The 25,262-nt window shown below is 35.7% G+C and overlaps 1 protein-coding gene across 3 annotated transcripts in view; it reads right to left on the reverse strand.

The window, feature by feature from the left end:
* The window catches only part of CXHXorf58 (chromosome X CXorf58 homolog), a 33,621-nt gene that overhangs the window by 5,720 nt on the left and 2,639 nt on the right, over positions 1-25,262 (reverse strand). For 2 of the 3 annotated variants that reach the window (XM_047536679.1, XM_047536681.1), the window contains exons 2-7: positions 24,347-24,481; positions 22,889-22,979; positions 13,110-13,204; positions 12,577-12,688; positions 7,584-7,715; positions 682-911 (exon numbers count right to left, since the gene is read on the reverse strand). In XM_047536679.1, the coding sequence (XP_047392635.1) occupies positions 682-911; positions 7,584-7,715; positions 12,577-12,688; positions 13,110-13,204; positions 22,889-22,979; positions 24,347-24,462 (776 nt within the window). In that variant the 5' untranslated portion in view covers positions 24,463-24,481. The remainder of the gene's footprint in view (positions 1-681; positions 912-7,583; positions 7,716-12,576; positions 12,689-13,109; positions 13,205-22,888; positions 22,980-24,346; positions 24,482-25,262) is intronic. The other variant, XM_047536680.1, reaches the window with a different exon arrangement.

Here is a 25,262-nt window from a genome sequence, read left to right on the forward strand (position 1 = left end):
TGGTTCACATGCTATTGGTAAAGAAAGGAATAATATCACTGTAATTTATATGCAATTTATCCTAGGCAAGGGGAGCCAGAATAGCAAGAATAGAATTATAACCTTCAGCACAAAAGGAAAAAAAATCCTTCAGCTGCTGCATAGACAATGGGAGCCTTTTTTGATTTTATTTATGAAAACAAAAATTAGTATTTGCACCCAGGGCTCTCTCCCCAGAGAGACACACCTACCCACCTGCAACTCACTCTTATTGCCATCCATCCTCTTCCCCACTTCACATAGCTCTTGGTTCTTGGCAGGTTGCACTGCTTCTCATGTCCACTAAATAGGTAGCCATGCTGGCCCAAAGCTCTTTCATCTACACTGTTTCCATGTACACTACCTGCTCTAATTAAAGAGTCACCAGCATTTTCTCTCTATCAATGTACAGTTTTTATATTTACTGTGGCAGCCTCCAGCCACCCTGAGTTGCCTATTTGGTTGTACAGGTTATCTCCCCAGGTACCAATTGTCCTTTTTGTTAGTGCTGTGTTTATGAAGTTGCATGTGTTTTGGGCAATCTGCCCCAACCCTATTTTTCCCAAATGCCCTATTATTTATCTTTAGTGAGCTCTTTGGCAGAATGTGAACATTTTTGGAACTGTCTTTAGCATTGTAAACCCAAGGAAGGATTTCTTTTACCTGACTTCAGAAACAACCTTTAGTTGGTGCTGACGCATCTCTTCTGTCTGTGGTCTCTGTAACAGATACTTCATTTCTTTTTGTAAACGGTTTGAGATTACTCCAGACTCTGCATAATCAACTATGTCATATATCATCATTGTCCTGGGAATGTTTTCGAGGTTTAATCTTCGCCAGTAGTTATTCCTGCCACCAGATGATGCAGGGGTCTCATCCAGGAGACTGGAATACTGTGTGGAAAAAATGATTGGTTGCTGGCAGTCTCTAATGGTTTTAGACACATTTCCCAAGGTTCCATTCAAATGTCACTGCATCCAAGAGTCATTCCTGATCTCATCTCTGAACTCTATTGACATCTCTTCTATGACTCTCTTATTACCAACTAAATGTTTCAGTTATCTTTGTACATTTCAGCTCCATTACTAAAAGGCAGGATTCATGTCACACAGTATAACACATTTTTGCTTACTAAATGTTTATTTAATGCATAAACATTTTTATGACACATATCAGTCAGATAAATTAAACTCGGGAAAGGTCTAAAATTAATAACCAGCTATGTGTTCTGCATATCTGCAGTGCTCATTAATGACATGCTTGGATTCAGAGGACATTTGCACAAAACCTTTTCAGAAATAATGAGTTCATCTCTGGTCCTAGGTGTAGATCTTCACTATTATCATTTAGAGGACTTGTAGAAATCCCATTTACCTTTTTTCAACTTAAAAAGATATCATATTAGGAATACAAAATTATAGACATATATAATCTATTTAACATCATAAATGTGCATTTAAGAGAGGAATAGGGTGGGAGGAGCTACAATGCTAGGAAGGAGTAATAGAGCTTTAGGGTATATTACACACACATACACACACTCTCATATTTTCATGCACGTGTACACACTCATGCATACACATGTGCATATGCACACACAGAGGCAATCCTCCCTTTGCACCATTTGGGTATGCGCAAATTTCAATTACTACCATCTCATTGAATGATAATACCAGTCCACCAACAACATAGTGCCAATTTCAGTTAGCACAGTATAACTGGGAGCAACTGCATAAAGTACAAACACTGCTGCTAGCTCTTCAATTCACAGATCACTACATAAATGACAAAAATGCATCATGATTAGTGACAAATCAGAATTTTTCACAATCTGTCAGTGATTAGTCAGTGCAGATCTGTATTCAGTTTACATGCGGACAGCAAAGCATGTAGTTGTGTTGCCTCTTTGTCTCACAGTGATAAACCCATGTGACATTTTACAAAAACAGTTAATTAAAAGAGGAAATTGGATGCTGTGTCTCAGGGTGTGGTGTAGTTGTGTCAAGCTGGCTATGCTTTCAAACCAAACACTTTTGGGAAAGATGCAGACGAACCCTAACAATAGGGGAAAGCTTGCTTTTCTGGATGTCTCTTAGATGACATTATAATCCTTAAAAACAAAGAAACTACCCACATGGAAGAAAAAAATGATAAAAGATAGAACAACAGAAAAACTGAAGCTTCAAGATGGCGATCAAATACTTGTAGGCATCACAGGCAGAGAGGATGCACAAGATTCCAAAACAAGCTTGAGGAAAGAGCTGATGGTTAAAAAAAACACACCAAGAACCCTCTGAAGTAAAGTCTGGAAAAACCCCTTTACGTAAGCAGCCTTCAATTGTGCAAGAGAAGTGTAATGACAATTATAAGGCCCAATCAGAGAAATATCAAGGTCAACTGGAGGAGAAACAGTATCACTCAGAAGGAAATCGAGGATACTGAAAGAGATCTCATGGCCAATCAGTGAGATCTCCTGGCAAATCCAAGAGATCTCATGGTCAATCAGAGAGATCTCATGGCCAATCGGAGAGATCCTGTTGGGACTAATGACACGTTAACTAACTCCTTACTGACTAATGACACATTAACTAACTCCAGGCTGACTCCTTACTCCCTGGCAAGTGAGTAAGATCAAGGCCTCAAAGGAGGTTTCAAAAGTTAATGACGATAAATCGATAAATCGGACCACCGTCAGGGATTGGTTAACAACAGTTCTGCGAACGTGATCAGCTTGTGCTTGCCATATAGTCCTATGGGACTCTCCTCTGCGTGAACCCCCCATGCCTTGCTGACCTTTAAGCTGATTGGTTCACGCCTAGCCTCCACCCTACATAAAAGTTGTGTGATTTCCTCAATAAACGAGTTACTGCTATGACTGGTCTCCCTGACGCATCTGATTGTCCTCTGCCTGGAGGGCTGGGTGCAGGTGGTCAGTCAGCCCTACCTTTCCCGGTCTGCCCTTGTTGGGGAGTGCTCCCTTCCCTTGTCGCTGGTCGAGAAGAGCAAGGGGGCTAAAGACCCCAACAAGATCCCATGGTCAATCAGAGAGATCTAAAGGTCATTGGTCATTCAGAGAGATATCATGTCATATCAGAGAGATCTTATGGTCAATCAGAGAGATACTGAAGATACTCACTAGGAGGAAGATTCAAATCATCACCCAAAATTGAGTCTAAATTTGACAGATATTTTGCAATGAAAAAAAGGAATGAATACTTCCAGAGACAAGTAAAACAAAGAAATAATCTACTGAATATGAATTGAGGGATAACACCAGAAAATGAGTGCAACTCCAATGAAACTAAAAAAACTTATGAAAGATATATGAATTATGGAGTTGAAACTTTTCAAATGAGAACTAAATATACTACAACCAAGAGTTCTCCATACCAGCCCAAAGGAATATTCCTGAATTTCAACTTTTGAGCACTGGGTAATCAGACTGAGCTTTCACTCAATGAGAGGTTCCCTAAGCTGAAAATTATGAGAAAACCAGGATCTATCATCAACTGAAGACCAAAATGTCCTTTCTTCTTAGAGGTTCACTGTTAACAGAAGGACTGTAGTGAATTATATTCAAGAGCCTACATAGATTCGTTCAACAATTAACTTTGTACTGTTTTATTATTTTGCGTTACATAAATTCTAGTGGAGTAATCTGTCAAGACTAAATGAAAGAAAAAATGTTTAACTTTGCATAAAAGAACAGGAAGGTGAGCAAGAAGGAGGTGATTTCAAATGAGAGATTTTTAGGAAAATTAGCTATGTTTTTGGAACTTTTGGCATTAGAGAATTTGTTTCTTTGTTTTGATTTTATTCCTTCAGCTCTAGAACCTACATGAGTCCTAAGCAGACTCTGTTTCTGTTATGATTCAATGTTCTATGTCACAAAAATCAGTCTGTAAGACTGAATTCTACTCCAATTATTAAAATGCTCAATTTGTATCCAAGCTTTTACATTATTATAAGATTTTATGGTTCTTTGTTTGAAATGGATTTACTATAAGAACTTTGAATTATCCTACTATCATTTTATGTGAATATGTTAAATAAATAAAGTTTAAAGGTGAGAAAAGAGGAAATTGTCCAGCAAAGAAACAGAAAGTGGTAAATTGGAATCAAATGTAAATGAAGTTCTAGAAGAGGTGACTGTGGGAATGCTGACACTGCCATCATTTAAAAGACTACAGATGAGAGCTTGGAGGAACTCTGTGAAGGTGAACTTATCAACATAAATGAGGAAAGTGGCTATGACGAAAATGATGAAGCTCTCCCAGAGGAAGTGATGCTGGCCCAAAACAGCTTCACATAAAAGGAACTCTGACATATTTTGCAACATTTAAAGTGGAAAGAATAAAACGTTGTTGACAGTTGAGCTAAACTTAGGAGTATGACAATTCACTAGGACACAGAAAGATGCTTGTTCCCTATTGTAAACTTAAAAACAAGAAGGTAAGCACTGTTTTTAAATTATTCTTGATAAGTTGTTTTTCCATAGCTTTCTTTCTATTTTCTTTTATTTGTGGCACTGAGGATCCAACCCAGGGCCTCGTGCATGCAAGACAAGCATTCTACTACTGAACTATATCCCCAGTCCATTTTCTTCACAGTTTTATTGGGATTCATATACTATGCAATTCACCCACTCAAAGTATACAATTCAGTGGTTTGTTAGTATATTCACAGGTGATTTTTACAAAGAAATAAAACACTTTCATTCTCAATATTTCTAATGTTTAAATTATAGCATACTAAATGTGTTAATTTTTTTCTTTCATTTTCCTATATAACAGACAGTAAGAGAGAGATTTTAATGTTTTGACAAAAAATTTTGAAGGTCATGGGACAATCACAATTTTCCCCATTGATTAAGTTTTCCTTGCATGACTGTAGTCTGCATGGTCATTTTTATGATTACACACTACCATGCACAGTGAGACTGCCTATATATTTTATTTTCTAAGAGTGGAACAGAAAAATAAATCAATGTCACAGAGCTGTCAATGATCTTCTCTACCACTTATTCACTGTGTGATCTTGGGCAAGTTTTTTGAACCTTGTTAAGTCTCATTTTTCTCATCTGTGAAAAGGGTCACATGATTTACAAACTTGAAGATTAAAGTAGATAATATACTAGTAAATAGTTAAAAATCAATGCCATGCATGGGGGCTCAGTAAATGTTTGCAATCATCTTATTCCTCTCTTCCAATATGCCTATCTGGGGATTCATAGAGCTATGACACCAATCCTTGACATAGTCACATCTTCAACTATGTTATCCATGTTCTTAGCAAAGATAGTTGGCACTCTTGACTCTATATATTTCCTGGTCCAATTCCCTAATCCCATAGGTTAAGTCTCTTTAAAAAAAGAAAGAAAGAGGGCTGTACATGTAGCTCAGTGGTAAAGTTCCCCTGAGTTCAACCCCCAGTACCAAAAAACAGAAAAAGAAAAAGAAACAGCAACAAGGAAAGAACACAATCAAGAAGTCTCTGAGGCACTGCATTAATTTCATGTTTCACAATGAAGCAACTGAGTGCAGAGCTAAGGCCAATATATCATTATTATGAGCCATAATTTTGTACTTCCTTGTTTATTTAGAATTTGCAAAATGAGGGGTAATAACAGTACTTGCCTCTTTGTATTGTTGTGAGAATAAAAGGAGTTAGTGCTACAAAAGCATTTGCTGTTATTATTATTCAGGTATGTAATTTAAGCACCCTGATTCAGCACTGCTACCTATCCAGTTATACAAACCAGAAACCTAGGAGCCATGCCAGATACCTTCCTTTAGTTTCCCTTCTATATCTGTCACCCAGGACAACTGCTTTTACTCTAATTATCTCTTTCATCTCCAGACTCACAGCTTTAAGCCAAGCTATCACCATTTCTCCTAGAATACTCAGGATCCTCCAGACTAGTAGAGGACTCTTGATGTCTTCTAATTCATTCTTTGTGCTACATCCAGAGTGATCACATTACTCATTAGATTTGATCACTTTACTTCTCGAAACACTACATCAGCTTGTCACACACAGAATAAACAAGAAAATAAATCCCTTACCATTGTCTACAGTCCTGCATGATCTCTTACCAACCTGCAGCCTGCCTGCATGCCACACCCTTTGTATGCTCTTTTTAAACCCCACAGATCTGCTTTTGGGCCTTGCAGCTCCTCCTGCCACAGAGCTTTTGCCTGTGTGGTGCCACCTGCTTACCCCCTGACTAACATACACTATCAATTATCTGTCCAACAACCATTTCCCATATTTCTCTTGCTCATAAAGTCCCAATTTTTTTCTTCAGATATGGAAGAGCAATATCCTCTGGGAAGGATAACATGTAACATGCACCATGTAACATGCACCATGACTGTTCTAACTCAGTTGTGGGAAAGGATGCTGTTTTCCTTTATCAGCAATTGGTTTAGGGGGAGTTCTAACCAATGAGACCTGAGAAGAAGTTTATTTGGGAATTCTAGGAAAGTTTTTCCTTCTTGAGATGAAGATGCCAGGAGTTCCTGACTTCCTCTTAGAATGAAACTGAAGGGGGATATGATTATCATCTTCTTACCATAAGAAGGAAACCAAGAGGATTGGAGAGAATTTGACCCAGAACCCTATGTCCTTGAGCTACTGAATTAGCAAGCCCAGGAACCACCTATCTGGGGACTTCTTTCACAGATCAATAAATGGCCTTTTATTGCTTAAAAGCATAAGCATCTTATGTTATCTTATGTTGGGAATAGTCTGTTATTTGTATCAGAGAGCTTCTAGAAAATAAGAGAACCCTTCCTTATGAGGTCAAATCCCCACATTGTACTATTTTAGCACCATGGAATTGTTTTTTGTTGAGATAAAATTCACATAATATAAAAGTCACAGAGTCATTTTAAAGTGTGCAACTCAGTGGGTATTTTTGTTTGTTTGTTTGGTACTTGGGATTAAACCCAGGGGTGTTAAATCCCCAGTCCTTTTTATTTTTTGTTTTGAGACAGGGTCTTGCTGAGTTGCTTTGCTAAATTGCTGAGGCTTGCCTCAGTCTCCTGAGCTGCTGGGATTACAGGTGTGTGTCACCATGCCCAACTCAATTCGATGGTTTTTAGTATATTCACAATGTGTGAAACCATTGCCTCTAATTCTAGAATATTTCCATCACCCCAAAAAGAAACCCCATATTCCTTAGCTATCACCTCTCCCCAGACCAAAAAGCCATATATGACATTATATCATTTATATGAAATATCTATACAGGGCGAATCCATGGAGACAGAAAGCAGATTAGCAACTGGCAGGGGCTGGAAAGATGGAGGAAAGGGGAGTGAATGTTTACTGAATGCTGGGATTCCTTTTGGGGTAATGAAAAAATTCTGGAACTATATGGTGGTGATAGTTGTAGAACACTGTGATTATACTTAATGCCTCTGAATTTTATACTTTAAAATGATCAAAGTGGTAAATTTTATATTGTGTGCATTTTACTACAATAAAGAATGGGATTCTTTTCTTCTTGGAGGACAGGATCAGGAATGCTGTTTTTATTTTTCAACATCTAAATTCCTTACCTGCATGTAATCTTGCATGGTCACAATATCTACATGATCAGTTACTTTGAACTTCTGGAAAAGATGTTCATCTTCCATAATTTGTTGATAAAATTTCTTTTTCCCCATTATTTTGCAAGCATCAACAACTGCCTGTACAAAGAATAGGACACAGATTTTTAAAATACTAATACAATACCTTTAATGATCAGCACACATATATATTTTTCTAATAAATATACATCAAACATTGCTCCCATTTCCTAGCAGCTTGCTATTCAATAGAAAAACTGCATTTAGTGCTGGTGATGTAGCCCATCAAGTAGAGTGCCTGCCTCTCAAGTTCGAGACCCGGGTTTGCATCCCCAGCAGTGTTCGATTGTGGAAATTCAAAACAAACAAAAGAAACCAATTCAGAAAAACTGCATTTACAAAGAGGAGTATATAGGAATTTTAAAACCACTTAAAATTTGTTCCATAGCCATACTTACACTATTTTAAAATGAAGTTAGAGGAGTAGTTGAGTTCACAATTGTCAGAGGACCATAGTTTTTTAAAAATCTGTTTCTTACCCTTAAAAAACATTCTTTTCCTTTAAAAAAAAAAACAAATCTACGTCATTTGTGCTACCAATGCAGAGAAAATTTAGCTGGCTATTAAACAGGTTGCCTTAGCAATGAAAGGTGTTATTAGGACTGACTCTCCTTTATGTGTTAACTAATACATTGCCCCCAAATGGAAACATGTAGGTATCAGGTTGCTTAGGTCTTCCTTCCTTTCAGATTTCATTCTCAGTAGCCAAAGAGAAGCAAATAAAGGATTTTTCTTTCTTTCTCCAATGTTAACAGTTTGTATTCAAGGAAAGCACCTGAGAGGTCAGAAAAAGAAGAATCACAGAAAATACAAAGACTCAAATGCTATCTGGCTCTATTTGCATCACACTCCCCCAGCATATCTATCCTCATGTTAAGGGCTATATGTAGACTGGGAGGACAGACTTAAGTGCTTCCCAATTTCCATAAGAATGTGCCAACTCTTCTAACATATTTATATTCTGGATCTGTGCTTCTGGTCACAAAGGGTCTGCTTATGAGGAGGAAGGCTGATGCAGAAGAAAATTCACATTATCTGATTCCAGATCAGTTTTTCTTTCCTTTTGTATCTCAAAATATATTATAAAAGTACGGGAACTGTGTTATAATGCTGATAGAAGGCCTTAAAAAGAGTGGTTGGGACAGGACCAAAAACCCAGAAATCTGTTCTTTTTACTTAACACACAACATAACAGTTAGTCCTCATACCCCGCCCCAACATCACCACTGGGATCAAACCCCAGGGTGCTCTACTACTGAGATACATCTCCAGCACTTTTTATTTAATTTATTTTTTAAAATTGTGAGATAGGGTCTCAATAAGTTGCCCAGGCTGACCTTAACCTTCCAAACTTCCTGCTTCAGCCTCCCAAGTAGCTGGGATTATAGGTGTGCACCACCACAACCAACTGCCTTCAAGTATTTTCTACTTCAATTCTCACTATTATTACCCACAATAATCCTTTCTGCTTATTTTTTTAAATTCCAAAATGCTGAAGACACATATGAAAAGTGAAAAAAGAGGAAAATATCCAAGTAGTAGTAGTTTTATTCCTAATGAAATAAATTGAAGGGACAGAAACAGTTTACTGAAAATGACATGGAGACTTTCTATAAGTAGATCATTTTTGCTTTCCATTTCATTAATTTCTTTATACATTATTCATGTGAAGAAAAAAATCAATATTGGCATATCTCTTCATTATGCTTTCTTACAATTAATTTTCTGTGAGTTCTAATTAACCAGTCCTAAAGCAACACTAAAGGTAAAAATAAATCGGTTTATACTGAACAGGTATGGAAACCATGTAATTTTAAGGCAAAAGTGTATTTTATGTTAGCTCAATTTACTTAGGTATTTATTGTCAGTTCCTCCCTCCATTGCCCCACTCAGCCACCACCATCAATCTCTCCAATCCCCAGTTTCCCTGTTTGTGCAGTGCCTCAGCTGTGTGGTTCATCTGTGTCTGTACTATTCCAGTCCCTTAGCCAAAGTAAAACATACTTAGCAGCACAGGGCAAGCTCTTTGACCATTTGTGAGAAGGGTTTGAAAAAAGTTTGCTATCTAATGGCTAAGATGTTCTTTGTCATATATCTCTTGTCTATGGACAAATTCAGGAAAGTCCTTCTCCATTGGAAGAAAAGGGAGATACTTTTAGGACAGTGCTTTCAAGCTGTATTGTGCCTAGGATCACCTGGGGACCTTATTAAAATGTAGATGCTGACTCAGGGGGTCTGAAGTAGGGTCTGAGAGTCTGCATTTCTAACAAGCTCCAGTGGATGTCAATGCTGTGGGACTGGAGACCACACTGAATAGCAAGGTTTTAGAATATTGTCTGGTGAACTAACAATAATACTGACTTTCTGTAAATAGGCATTTACTCAAAAGATAGATCATCAAAGTGGGCAGCTGAAACGAGATCTTATTTTACACATGACTATCCAACTGTTCTAGTACCGTTTGAACGATCTTGGCACCTTTGAAGAAAATCAATTGATCATTTATGTGTGAATCTGTCTCAGAATTTTTTATTTTCTCCTGTTGATTTATGTGCCCATTTTTAGACCATTGTCATGATTACTGTGGCTTTATAAGTCTTAAAATCAGGTAGGGTAAATCCTCTAACTTTGTTTTGCAAAGTTGTTTAGACTATTCTATATCCTTCCACTTGTTTTGCTTCTATTTTTTTGTGAATATATAAGAAATGCAGTTGGAAAATGATAAGGAGAGGAAATTAGAAGTGAAAATGAAGAGGGAAAGATGGAAAAAAAATGTGTGAAATTCCACAACCTTTATAAGTGAACTTAGACTACTAAATATCTAAATGAACTAAAACCAACTCATTTATTTCATATTAATAAATAAGTAAACTTAGGCAGGCATGGTGGTGCACACCTATAATCTCAGTGACTTAGGAGGCTAAGGCAGGAGGATTGTAAATTCAAGGTCAGCCTTGGCAACTTAGTGAGATAATGTCTCAAAAAATAAAAAGGGCTCAGAGGTAAAGGCAAAACATTCCTGAATTCCTGCAAAAAAGTAAACTTTGAAAAGTTGGATAGGTTTGCTAAAGACATAATACTTTTGTTCAAAGAGCAAAGGAGTTGAGTAACCTTATAGTTAAAAATTTCACTTTTGCAAATTTTCTATCAACCATGAATCTAAGTATTATCAGACTCTGCTTTGAAGCTGAATAAAAGGATAAATGAAGCTCAAACTGTTCCCCTGAAGTTGGGTATGCTCACTTAAGGCTCATTATGTTTAGTGAAATACTTAAGCTAAAGAGTATGATCATGTTTTTACAATAAGAACAAACAAAATTATAAAATCTCTTTGTGTGTATATTTTCATGGGAAAAATGAAGAATACATAACAAACTATTAATAGTGACTACTCCAAGAAAGTGATAGTGACAGCAAAGAAAAGAAAGGCATAAATATATTATTTTCTTTTTTATATCTCTGGGCTAGTTCCATTTTCCCAAAAATTACTTCCTTTTTTCAAAAATTGTTTCCTTGTCAGGGAGTAAAAAAAGCAACAAAATAAAACAAAAACATTTAATGAAGTAAATATACAGTATTCTACGAGTTTTAATGTACACACAGGGTTTTCCAGTCACTACCTCTAAGGTTCTCATTTTCTCAAGCCAGGGCACAGCAGGGGCTTGCAGGAACTGAACTAGAATTTCTGTGCCTGGAAAAGCCCCATTATATATCCTCAGAGAAGAAACAACTGATGATATTTTATAGAGACAAATATCAGCTTATTCCATAGATGAATGTGGCATGAATTTATCCCTCGAATGTAAGATAAACATATACTTTCCCTTCTCAAGTCAATCTGTATAAATGAACAAATACTAATGTTTTTGAAATACCATTTTCCTTAATGAAAATATGTAGTCCATTTAATTCATTTCTGAAATAAGAGTTCATTACTCTCTGATATTGTCTGAAAACAGAGAGTAAAGCAGCCCTGCTTCTTTTCTAATGCTCTTCAGGGACTGAATGCTGCATATGCTGGATCTGATCAGAGAAGCTGCCGGGCTGTATGGTCCTTTCTCCTGAACATATGCTAGAATTTATAATTTCAGATGGGCTGCATTTTTTGTGTGAAATATTTTCAGAAGGTGCTTTTCTGTTGTGTGTGTGTGTGTGTGTGGTGCTGGGGATCAAATCCATGCCCTTGTACATGCCAAGCAAGTGCTCTACCACTGAGTTACACCCGCAACCCAGGAAATTAACCTTTGATGTATGGTATTATTAAATGCTAAATATGAAAATTCTACCTTTTTACAAAATCAATTAAATATAGTCAGATATAAGGGTCAAAGGAGTAAAACCTCTACTGCAGATCCTTGCTATCAAAGTGTGGGCCATTGAACAGCAGAAGTGGCAGCATTTTAATAAGATCCCCAGATGATTCCTGTGCTATAGTGACTATTCATGAAATGGTGACTATTCATGAAATGTAAAGGTGTGATGAAAACTCATGTAAAAAGGGATAAATATTTTTTAAAAGTTCATTTTAATAGCATAGTCCAACACGTTTTTTCTAAATATGCTACTAGGATTAATAAGAAACAATAAAATTCCATTAAAACAAATACAGTTTCACCAAATATTCTGCATGATTTTAAAAGTCCTGACTAATATGCTGCTTTGGTCCATATTAACAAACATAAATTTTAATACAAATAAAACTGATGAATATTTTCTGGAGCCTTATGTAAGTAATTCATCCAAATGATTTTCAGCTAATAAATGGAGATACTTGGAAACATGGTGCTTTTAAAAAATGCTACCTGCTCAGTGGGCTGTTTAATGTCCAAATAACTTAGTCTGCACACTTTGAATACAATTCAGATGCCACATAGATGTTAAGAAGCTAAATTAACATAAAATGTATATCAGGAAACATCACCTCACTTGATGGCTGTAATAAATTTTTTCCACTGAAATACTTGTAACCGCGGCCGTCAGTATGGAGAAAAATTTTAAAAACAATGAAAGGTGGAAACCTTTCACCACTAAATCTGAAATAAAGACCAAAAATAAGTCATTTACCATCAGTTTTGGGGCTTAATTACTTCTCCCCCCTGTACTTATGATAGTTCATATAGTCTCTTGAAAACAGGGTAAAGGCTATGCCAATAACACATAATAATAATCTTGTAATGAAATGAATTGCAAAAGATGAGAGATTCAATTTGGGATGCTCACAACTATTCTCATACTGCCAGAATGGATACAGAATGTGAGATGAGTGCTACACTCACAACAACTTTTAGTGAAACAGCTATGCTTTAGTTTCTTCACATGACAAATGCAAATAAAGATGACACATTTACTTTGTAATTATATCCTGAGAAGTTATGAGGATTTAAAAAATTAATTTCTGAAATTTCTCCTTATTAACTAAATATTCTTTGAGAGAAATCAGCATAGACACATTACCTGAATCTGACTTTACACTTCATGCTAGGATCTTTAACAAGTTCAGCCTCTAAGGGGCTCACTTTCTTCAGAATTTCATATGTCACATAAAGTTCCTGAAATAGATGATGGCACTATAAATGAGAAGTATCACACTAGTCAGACTTAATTTGATGACTATAACAGAGAAAGCATGATAAAGTGATCAGTATACTGGGCTTGGAGTTCTGAAGAGGTGGGTTCCTATCTTGGCTCCTTTGTCATCTGTGTAGCTTGGAATCAAGTTACTTAATCTTTTGTGTCTCCAAATTTGAGTATGTGTCCTTTTTGAGATCACAGGCATTATTCTTTCCCTATGACAACACTTTTCACAATCTATTGTAATTACCGGTGAACTTGATTATGTCTCCTACTAGATTTTAAATGTCATGAAGGTAGGGACAATGTCTTTCATCTTTACCACTATATTCCTAACATCTAGTACAGTGCCTGGAACACACCAGATGTTTAACAAGTATTTGATGTTGAATGAATCACTGTAAAATGAGAATGATAACAGTAATAAGTTACTAGCTTTTTAAGCACCTTTCCTGTACCACATAGTTTGTTAGGTGCCTTATATATAAAAAACTCATTTAATCCTTACAACAACAATATTATTAGAATATTATCACTCCTTGGGAAGGACTGTATAGAGGGAAAAGAGGGGTGGGAGGGGTGGGGGGGGGAGGAAAAAATAACAGAATGAATCAAACATCATTACCCTATGTAAATGTATGATTACGCAAATGGTATGCTGTTACTCCATGTACAAACAAAAACAACATGTATCCCATTTGTTTACAATAAAAATAAATTTTAAAAAAGAACATTATAGTTATGGAAATGTACATTGTTGTAAAAAATTAAAAGACGCTTTTTAAAGAAAAAAAAGAATATATTATGTTTTTCCCCCAAAAAAAAAAAAAGAATATTATCACTCCTTGGGAAGGACAGAAGAATAGAGGATCACTGGATTAGACGGGGGAATGAAGGGAAGGGATGGGAACAGGAAAGAGAGTAGAATGAATAGGACATAACTTTCCTATTTTCATATAAGAATACACCACGCCATGTACAAACAGAGAAACAACATGTATCCCATTTGTTTACAATAAAAAAAAATTTAAAAAAAGAGGCAATAAAGATTTACTCAATAATGTAAAAAAAAAAAAAAAAAAGAATACACCACTAGTGAAACTGCATATCATGTACAACCACAAGAATGGGATCCTAATTAGAATAAGTTATACTCCATAAACGTATAATATGTCAAAATACACTCTTCCATCACGTATATCTAAAAAAGAATAAAAAAAATTTTAAAAGAATATTATCACTCTTATTTTTACAAATGAGAAAGCTGAGGCCCGGTGAGTTTCTGTAACTTACACAACAGCATATAGGTAGTAAATGGGGAAGCCAGGGTTTAAACTTGGATCTGTTGAACTCTAAAACTCCCACTCTTTCTCCTAAAAAATTCCAATCTTTATGCCTATGATAATCACATAAAAATGTATAATAAAGGGCTTTTAATAAGACCAAGCATTATTAATGTAAATTATTAACTTGAAGCATTTGGATAACAGATGAAAAAATAATTCATTTCCTTCTTTCTGTTACTAAGAGTCTAAAATTATGAGGAAACCTATACTATAATACTTAAAACATGATCTGTATGCAAAGAAAATAGACAATGGGCCTGAAATGTCAAGAGTTTACCTGGGTGGGTTTTCTCTGGGATGTTCTATTTCTACTGATCTCAGAAATGGGTCTGTGTGTCATAGGGTGAAGAAGTATACACATTGCTCAGACTTTATTTTTTTCAGGGTTGCTAAAATTTCCTTTAATATGACTATCACTAATAGTAGACTACTGGAATTATAGGTTCTTTTATTAGGAGAATATTTGGTACTATACCAAGGAAGGCTAATACCCTGGTAGGGTTGCTAAAGTTTTTCTGGAGGAATTGAGGATATGCATATGCTTCTGTTTTTTACTCACATATGATTATACTCCTCATACTGTTCTGACTTGACTTTTTCACTAACAAGCTATGTTGGTTATCTTTCTATTGCAGAATCATTTTAATGCTGCATGAAAACAGTGACACTTATTTAATCTACATTCTATCAATGGACATTATATGGTTCATTTTCTTTGCTATTACAATCAATGCAGCAGTAAGTTGTATACATATCATAGAATGGACTATTAGAAATGAAATTCCTAGGGACAAGATGGCAGAATAGAGGGGTTGCTTCCCTAGTTGTTCCATGGCATGAACCAAGAAAAGCAGACAGGCAACTTTTCAATAAGGTGGGTAAATGATCAGGAATTAGGGGGGACTTTACAGGAATTTAACACTGGATACTCAGAACAGATTGGGGACACAGGAGGTCCTGTATAATAAAATAAGAGGGAAAGATTCCCCAGCCCCACAGCTGTGACAGCGGCTGGAGGTACAAACCAGAACAGTCCCTATGTGAACACAGTAAAACAATAAAGAAATTAAAGGAACCCCCATTCTTAGGAAGACTGAGGCATGTTGGAGTACAGAGAGCTTAGAGATCAGAGACACTGCTTGAAAAAATAGTGAGCTGTGCTGCACAGTATCCATGAACGGGAGGGAAGCACCATCTCTCTCAGTAATGTACAAGGAGGATAGCAGAAGGAACGACTTTATAGCCGCAGCATGGGGAGCCAGTAGCTGGGGGAGCTGATTACTGGCAGACCTGAGTCTGGTCCAAAAACTAAGCCAGGCAAACACATGCTGCATGACAGAGTATACCTAAGTGACCAGGAGAAAATCAAGCATGAAGAGAGGTTTATACAGGGGAATACTGGTCATGGAAATTCACCTGGTTTCCCCCTCCCTCTCCAATCTGGCTGCTTGTAGGACTGGCTGGGAGAGAGAAGCACCTGACCAGGAATTTGAAAGGGCTGGAGTAGGAGAGATCAAGCTTAGAGACTGAATCAGAAACTAGGAATTGGGGGGTCCACAGGTGAAGTAGTGGACTAAGAACAGGCTACCACACCACATAAGTGGAACCCAAAGGAGATTCCTGGGGTACAGTCTTCCAATGTGGACTGGCAATTGCTGGGCCCTGGAGGTGCACAAACTTAAAATCTCCAGACCAATTGGTACCCAGTGAAGACACCAGAGCATACCTAAGCCTATGCCTCCAGGAGCTCCACCTCCAGGATTAACCTTCTCACCCTAGCAATCCAAACCATCCTGAGGGTGGAGCTAGCATCAAACTCCAGACAACTGCACATAACTGCTGAGAAGGGAAGTTGAGAAACTTTTGAACTTCAATGGAAACAACTGTTCAATTTTTCATTGAGATCCTTTTTTTCCTTTTCTCTCTCATATATCTACCATTTTTTAACCCAAGTATTTTTAATTCATCAGTTTATTGAGGACTGGGATCTCTGAATAATATATTAAAGTTTTGTTGTGTGTTCTTTTATTTTTACTTTTTTATATTTTTTATTTTTTCTTTCATTAAAAAAAATTTTATTTTATATACATTTTTTTCACTTATCTGTTTCACTGGATTCTCTTTCTCTCTTTTCTCCTGCTAATAGCCAACCTCTATTAATTCCTCTTTCACTCTTCCTATGATTTTTTACTTTTATCTTCTTTCCTCCTTCCTCATAAACATTACATCCTACACCACTTTCATTCTCTTTGTTCACCATTTGAAATTGTAAACCCTTTTGAAAACTTACTGTTTATATTATAGACAACAATTGAACACATCATTTCTGTTTATTGTTACAAAACTAGAAATGTCTTAATAGGAGCTATTTGGTTTAAGGCTATATATTGTTTGCATTGGGTGCTGTTATTATTTATCTCCCCCTTAAAGGTGAGGTACTGGAAACCTTCAGGGACACTATAAATCTACAAGGCAGAAACTGTACTGCCTCAGATCCACACTGCTAGATGGGTACGCAAACAAACAACATGAAAAAACAATGGAACAAATTGCCCCAAACAAACCAAGATGCTCCAATAATAGAATCCATTGACACTACAGTAGAAGAAATGTCAGAGGAGTTTAGAATGTACATAGTTAGATTGATCTGTGACATAATAGATAACGTAAGGAGTGAAATCAGAGATAAAATTCAGAAGATGAAAGATTACTTCAATAAAGAGAGATTCTGAAAAGAAATCAAGCAGAAATCCTCAAAATGAAGGAAGCAAGAAACCAAATTAAAAATCCAATGGAAAGCATCACCAACAGACTAGACCACTTGGAAGACAGAACCTTAGGAAATGAAGATAAAATACATAATCTTGAAAACAGAGTTGACCATTGAGAGAAGACATTAAAAAACCATGAACAGAACCTCCAAGAATTATAGGATTACATGGAAAGACCAAATTTAAGATTTATTGGAATAGATGAAGGCATGGAGATATAAACCAAAGGAATATACAATCTTTCCAATGAAATAATATCAGAGAATTTCCCAAACCTAAAGAATGAAATAGAAAATCAAATACAAGAGGCTTACAGGATCCCAAATGTACAAAAATTACAACAGACTCACACCAAAGCACATTATAATGAAAATGCCTAACATACAGAATAAGGATAGAATTTTAAAGGTGCAGAGAGAAAAATGTCAGATTATGTATAGGGGTAAACTAATTTGGATCTCAATTGATTTCTCAACCCAGACCCTCAAAGATAGGAGGTCCTAGAATAATAAATACCAAACTCTGAAAGAAAATGAACATCAACCAAGAATTCTATATCCAGCAAAATTAAGCTTCAAATTTGAAGATGAAATCAAAACATTCCATGGTAAACAAAAGTTAAAAGAATTCACAACTAGAAAGCCTGCAGTACGGGACATTCTCAACAATGAGAATGAAATAAAATGAAGATGAAATGAAAAAAAATGTGAAAACTATCAAAGGGAGGAACTACACTAAAGGGACAGTCAATCAAAAGAGAAACTAATTCAAATTGATAACCAGAAATAAACCAAAATGACCAGGAATACAAATCATATCTCAATACTAACCTTGAATGTTAATGGCCTAAACTCATCAACCACAAGACAGATTGGCAGATTGGGCTGAAAAAAGACTCCAAGAGACTTACTTCATACGCAAAGACATCCACAGACTGAAGGTGAAAAGATGGGAAAAAACATATCACTCACATGGATCACACAAACAACTAAGGGTTTCTGTCTTAACAGATAAAGTGGACTTTAAGCCAAAGTTAATCAGAAGGGACAAAGAAGGATATTTCATACTGCTTAAAGGAATTCTACATCAACAAGCCATAACAATTATAAATATTTATGCCCCCAAACAATGGAGCATCTACATACATCTAACAAACCCTTCTCAATTTCAAGAATCAAATAGACCAGAACACAATAATACTGTATGACTTTAACATACCTTTCTCACTGTTGGATAGATAGTCAAAATAAAAACTAAACAAAGAAACTATAGTACTAAATAATACAATCAATAATTTAGATTTAACAGACATAAAGAATTTTTCATCCATCATCACGCAAATTTGGTTTCTTCTCAGCAGCACACGAATTCTTCCCTAAAATAACCATATCTTATGCCACAAAACAACTCTTAGAAAATAAAAAAATAGAGATAATACCCTGCATTCTATCAGATAATAATAGAATGAAATTAGTAATCAATGATAAAATAAAAAATAGAAGCTACTCTAACACCTGGAGATTAAATAATATGCTATGGAATGATGAATGGAAAGCAGAAGAAATCAGAGATGAAATAAAAAAATACTTAGAGGTAAATAAGAATAGTGATATATCAAAATTTCTGGGACACAATGAAGGCAGTGGTAAGAGGAAAGTCCATTGCATTGAGCTTATTCATTAAAAGAACAGAAAGTCAACAAACAAGTAATCTATCATTACCTCTCCAAGCCCTAGAAGAAGAACAAATCAACACCAAAAGCAGTAGAAAACAGAAAATAATTAAAATCAGAGCTGAAGTCAATGAAATTGAAACAAAAGAAACAATTTTAAAAAATTGAATAAACAAAAAGTTGGTTCTTTGAAAAAATAAATAAAATTGATAAACTCTTAGCCAAGCTAACAAAGAGAGAGAAAATTCAAACTACTAAAATTTGTGAAGAAAAAGGAAACATCACAACAGACACTACTGAAATACAGAAGATAATCAGAAACTACTTTGAAAATTTATACTCCAATAAAATAGAAAATCTTTATTTATACTCCAATGAAACAGAAAACCTAGAGACATATGACCCACACAAACTGAATTAGGAGGACATATACAATTTAAACACATAAATTTCAAGCAATGAAATAGAAGATACCACCAAAAGCCTACCAATTAAGAAAAGCCCAGGACCTGATGGATTCTCAGTCAGGTTCTACAAGATCTTCAAAGAAGAATTAACACCAATACTCCTCAAATTATTCTATGAAATAGAAAAGGAGGGAACCCTTCCAAACTCATTTTGTGAAGTTAGTATCACCCTGATACCAAAACCAGACAAAGACACATCAAGGAAACAAAGCTTCAGACCAATATCCCTGATGAACACAGATATAAAAATTCTTAATAACATTCTGGAAAATTGCATACAAAAACATATTAAGAAATTAGTGCACAATGATCAAGTGGGGTTCATCCCAGAGATGCAAGGTTGGTTCAATATACAGAAATCGATAAATGTAATTTATCACATCAATAGACTTAAAAACAAGAATCATATGATTATCTCAATAGATGCAGAAAAAGCATTTGACAAAATACAGCACTACTTCATGTTCAAAACACTAGAAAAACTAGGGATAGAAGGAACATACCTCGACATTGTAAAAGATATATATGCTAAACCCAAGGCCAACATCATTCTAAATGGAGAAAAATTGGAAGCATTCACTCTAAAAACTGGAAAAAGACAGGGATGCCTTCTTTCACCACTTCAATTCAACATAGACCTTGAAACCCTAGCCAGAGCAATTAGTCAAAAGAAAGAAATTAAAGGGATATGAATAGGAAAAGAAGAACTCAAACTATCCCTATGTGCCTATGATATTATTCTATATTTAGAAAACCCAAATATTCCACCAGAAAACTTCTAGAATAATAAATGAATTCAGCAAAGTAGTAGGATATAAAATTTACACCTACAAATCAAATCTATATATGAGCGATGAATCCACTGAATGAGAAATTAGGAAAACCACTCCATTCACAATAACCTCAAAAAAATATTTGGGAATTGATCTAACCAAAGAGGTGAAAGAGCTCTACAATGAAAACTACAGAACACTAAAGAAAGAAGTTGAAGAAGAACTTAGATGTTGGAAAGAATTCCCATGCTCCTGGATAGGCAGAATTAACATTGTCAAAATGTCTTACTACCAAAAGTGTTATACGGATTTAGTGCAATTCCTACTAAAATCCCAATGACATTCTTCATAGAAATAGAAAAAGTGATCATGAAATTCATTTGGAAAAATAAGAGACCAGAATAGCCAAAGCATTCCTTAGCAAGGAAAGTGAAGCAGAAGGCATCACATCAATACCAGACCTTAAATTGTACTACACAACTATAGTTACAAAAATGGCATGGTATTGGCACCAAAACAGATGCATAGAACAATGGTATACAGTAGAAGATACAGAGACAAACCCACATAAATACAGTTATCTCATACTAGACAAATGCACTAAAAAACATTGGAGAAAAGATAACCTCTTATGCAAACAGTGCTTGGAAAATTGGAAATTCATATGTAGCAAAATGAAATTAAATCCCTATCTCTTAACCTGCACAAAACTCAACTCAAAGTGGATCAAGGTCTTACACACTAGAACAGAGACCCTGTGCCTAAAAGAATAAAAAAAATAGGCCCAAATCTCCACCATGTTGGCTTAGGAACTGACTTCCTTAACTAGACTCCTAAAGTACAAGAAATAAAATCAAGAATCAATAAATGGAAGGGAATCAAACCAAAGAACTTCTTCACAGCAAGGGAAACAATAAAGATCGTGAAGAAAGAGCCTATAGAATGGGAAAAAATCTTTACCACTTGCACCTTAGATACAGCATTAATCTCCAGGATATACAAAGAACTCAAAAAACTTAACACCAAAAAACCAAATAACCCAATCAATAAATGGCTAAGGAACTGAACAGACACTTCACATAAGAATGCAACTGATCAACAAATATATGAAAAATGCTCAACTTCACTAGCAATTAGACAAATGCAAATCACAACTACACTGAAATTTCATCTCACTCCAGTCAGAATGGCAATTATCAAGAATACAAGTAACAATAAATGTTGGCAAAGATATGAGGAAAAAGGTCCACTCATCCATTGCTGGTGGGACTGCAAACTAGTGCAATCACTATGGAGAGCTGAATGGAGTTTCCTCAGAAAACTTGGAATGGAACCACCATTTGACCCAGCTATCCCACTCTTCGGTTTATACTCAAAGGACTTAAAATCAGCATACCACAGTGACACAGCCACATCAATGTTTATAGCAGCTCAATTCACAATAGTTAAACTATGGTACCAACCTAGGTGCCCTTCAACCAGATGACTGGATAAAGAAAATGTGGTATATATGCATAATGGAATATTACTCAGCCTTAAAGAAGAATGGAATTATGGTATTTGCCCATAAAGGCTGGGGCTGGGGTTGTGGCTCAGTGGTAGTGCACTTGCCTTGCATGTGTGAGGTCCCTGGGTTTGATACTCAGCACCACATATAAATAAAAAAAATACATTAAAAAAGAGGAACTAAAGGCCAAATGTTTTCTTTGATATGCAGATGCTATTTCAGAATAAGGGGGGTGACCTAGGGAAGAATAGAGGTACTTTAGATTAGACAGAGGGGAGTGAAGAAGGAGAGGGGGTATGTGGGTAGGAAGGATATTAGAATGAATTGGACATTATTACCCTATGTGCATATGTGAGTATACAACTGCTGTAATTCCACATCATATATAAACAGAAGAATGAGAAATTATACTCCATTCATATATGATGTGTTAAAATGTATTCTGTCATGTAAAACTAATTTGAACAAATAAAAACAATTTAAAAAAATTTTTAAAAAAGAAGTGAAATTTGTGTGTGGAAGGTAAGGGCATTTTTAATTCAGAGTTTGGTTTGGTTTACTTTGTTTTGGTGATGGGGATTGAAACCAGGGCCTCCCACATGCTAACCATGGGCTTTACCACTTAGTCATACTCTCAGTCCCCTAATTCAGCATTTAAAAAATTATTTATTTATTTAACAGTACTGGGGATTGAACTCAGTCTTGTGCATGCTTAATTCAGAGATTTTTTTTAATTGCTGGAAGATCACTGTCTCATGCCTTCAAATAAGGAATCAAGTTAAAAAGAAAGATGGCATTTTTATTTCAGAAAAAGAAATAATGGTCATCCACATTAAAAATAAATCCAGAAATATTCATTTTTAGCTAAAAAAAGAAGCAATTTCATAACCCTATGTAATGTTATTAGATCAAAATAGAAGAGATAAAGAAGGTTATTTATTCTATCTTTAGTTAACAGATATTTTGGCTTGGTAATTCTGTCAGAGAAAGAAAAAAAATACATACCACTGCACAAACTGTGTATTAGATCAAAATAGAAGAGATAAAGAAGGTTATTTATTCTATCTTTAGTTAACAGATATTTTGGCTTGGTAATTTTGTCAGAGAAAGAAAAAAAAATACATACCGCTGCACAAACTGTGTGTTTTAGGAGTTGAAATATTACTTTGTCCGTGTGACTGAACCAGGATTTCTGTATTCTTTGAGCTGAAATTTCTCTATCAATTATGAGAGAAAAGAAGAGGTTAATATATGTGACAAAAGTTTTCATTTTCCTAAAATCTTGGAGAACTCTCAGTTATGTTTCTTTCTCCTATATCTTTTAATCTTCCATGCTAAGACTGACTCAACGAGGAACATTTGGATATAACAAATGGAACTGTTCATTTGAAGAATCTAGTTAGAATGAAAGATATGAATACTTGAGAATATCTCCCTTGAGATTAAAAAGAAAAGTCCTGGTAAAAACTTTATAATTGAGGCAAATATATCATAAATTTATCATTAAGATACATATAATACATAGGGCTGGGTATGTAGCTCAGTGTAAGGCCCTTACACTACTATGTAGTAGATCTACTATGTGTAAGGCCCTTAGTTTGATCCCCGACACCACAAAAAGAGGCATATAATAAATAAGAAGTGTGAAAATATAAGCTTGCCTCCTAAATACATCTATGACCTAAGATGATTTGGTTACAAGTTAGTTCTTTAAAACACTGTCCAACTGGTTCAGGAATGAAAACGGAATGTGGAAGAGTCGAAGTTACAGGAGGCCCAAGTCTCTTCTGTGGGCCGATGACTATGCTCTAGGAAAAGAAATTCCCTTCTCTAATCTTTGCTTGAACCAACCAGGCTCATCCTAGTCAGGTCAGAGAATTATTCTACTATTAATCATTTCTCTGCACTGGCAGATTGTGAGGGTCTTCCTCTATAATATCCTCCCACCCCATCATTATCCCTGATAGGGTCATGTGCAGAAAGGGACCCTTAATGCTGCTTATAGTTCACATTCTTTGTGTACTAGAATATGTGGTATGTTGGAAACCAAGTGAATTTATCCATAGCCTTCTTTTTTTTTTTATCCATAGCCTTCTAACTAGACTGTATAATGTCACCATTGACTGGAAAAGTGCAGAATACAAGATGCAGAGAAGAAAAGACCTGAAGTATGTAAACAAATCTTTGAATACTAATTGATACCATATATTAGTTTAACTTTCAGCAAGTCATTTACCTTCTAGTTGTTTCTTCCTCAAATATAATAAAACTGATAAGATTGTATCAGGATCAAATAGCTGTGTGTTAACTTGCTTTGTAAATTATAAAATACTACAATTATAATAGTTATTCAACTTGAAAGTAATCTTAAGGGCTTTTGTTTTTGTGGTGCTGGCAATTGAACCCAGGGCCTTGTGCATACCAGGCAAGCATGCTACCAACTGAGCTATATCCTCAGCCCTTGTAACACAAAAATCTTTAATTTACACAAGAAGAAGTATTTGAAGTTATCTGGGTAAATCTGGATAAGTTTAGAAACTGGTCATTTATGAAGAATGACACAAGGCAAAAGATGGGTACTTACAGTTGTGCTCCCTTTGCCTTTACAAAATTTGGCAAATGTGCTTTGTGGTCTTTTATTGAATGTTGATTATCTGATTTTGGAATACCAGTGTCTGCCCCATTTGAGGAATGACTCATTTTCCTTTTGTGAAATAATCTGAAATTACACAAATTAAGCCTTTTTATTTATTTTCAGGACTGGGAATTGAACCCAGTGGTACTATACCACTGAGCTACATCCTCGGCCCTTTTTAAACTTTAAAAATTTTTGAGACAGGGTCTAGCTAAGTTGCTGAAGCTGGCTTTGAACTTGCAATCCTCCTGCCTCAACCTCTTTAGCAGTTGGGACTACAGGTGTGTGACATCTGCTAAAGGCTAAATTAAGCTTTTGACATCATAATCCATATTATTACAGCTCCTGGACTAGACTCATGCTAAAATTGTTGTGATAATTAGATAACCCTTTAAAAAGGAAGGTATTATGGCTCTCTTAATGTTGCTTATGATTTATATTCTTTGTGTACTAAAAATATTATTTGGTAGGTGGAAAAGACAAATGGCTCTATCCATAGCCTTCTAACTGGTCTTTGTCTCTAGTCTTTTTCTCCTCCTATTCATTCTCTACACTACAGCTAGAGTTAACTTTTTAGAGTGATAATTCAGTCTTACCACTTTCCTATTATCACCCAGGAACCCTGTTCAGGGAAGGAGGCACTTTTTTTTTTTGTACTAGGGACTGAACTGAGGGGCACTTAACCTCTGAGCCACATCCCCAGCCCTTTTTATTTTTTATTTGGAGACAGGGTCTCGCTAAGTTGCTTAGGGTCTCACTCCTTCCCCAGCCTCCTGAGCAGCTGAGATTACAGGTGTGACCACTGCGCCCAGAAGGAGGCCCTTTGATAACTGGAATCCCTGGTGCCTAGCAGAGTGAGGGGTTT

Source organism: Sciurus carolinensis, chromosome X (genome assembly GCF_902686445.1).
Source record: "Sciurus carolinensis chromosome X, mSciCar1.2, whole genome shotgun sequence".
NCBI lineage: Eukaryota > Metazoa > Chordata > Mammalia > Rodentia > Sciuridae > Sciurus > Sciurus carolinensis.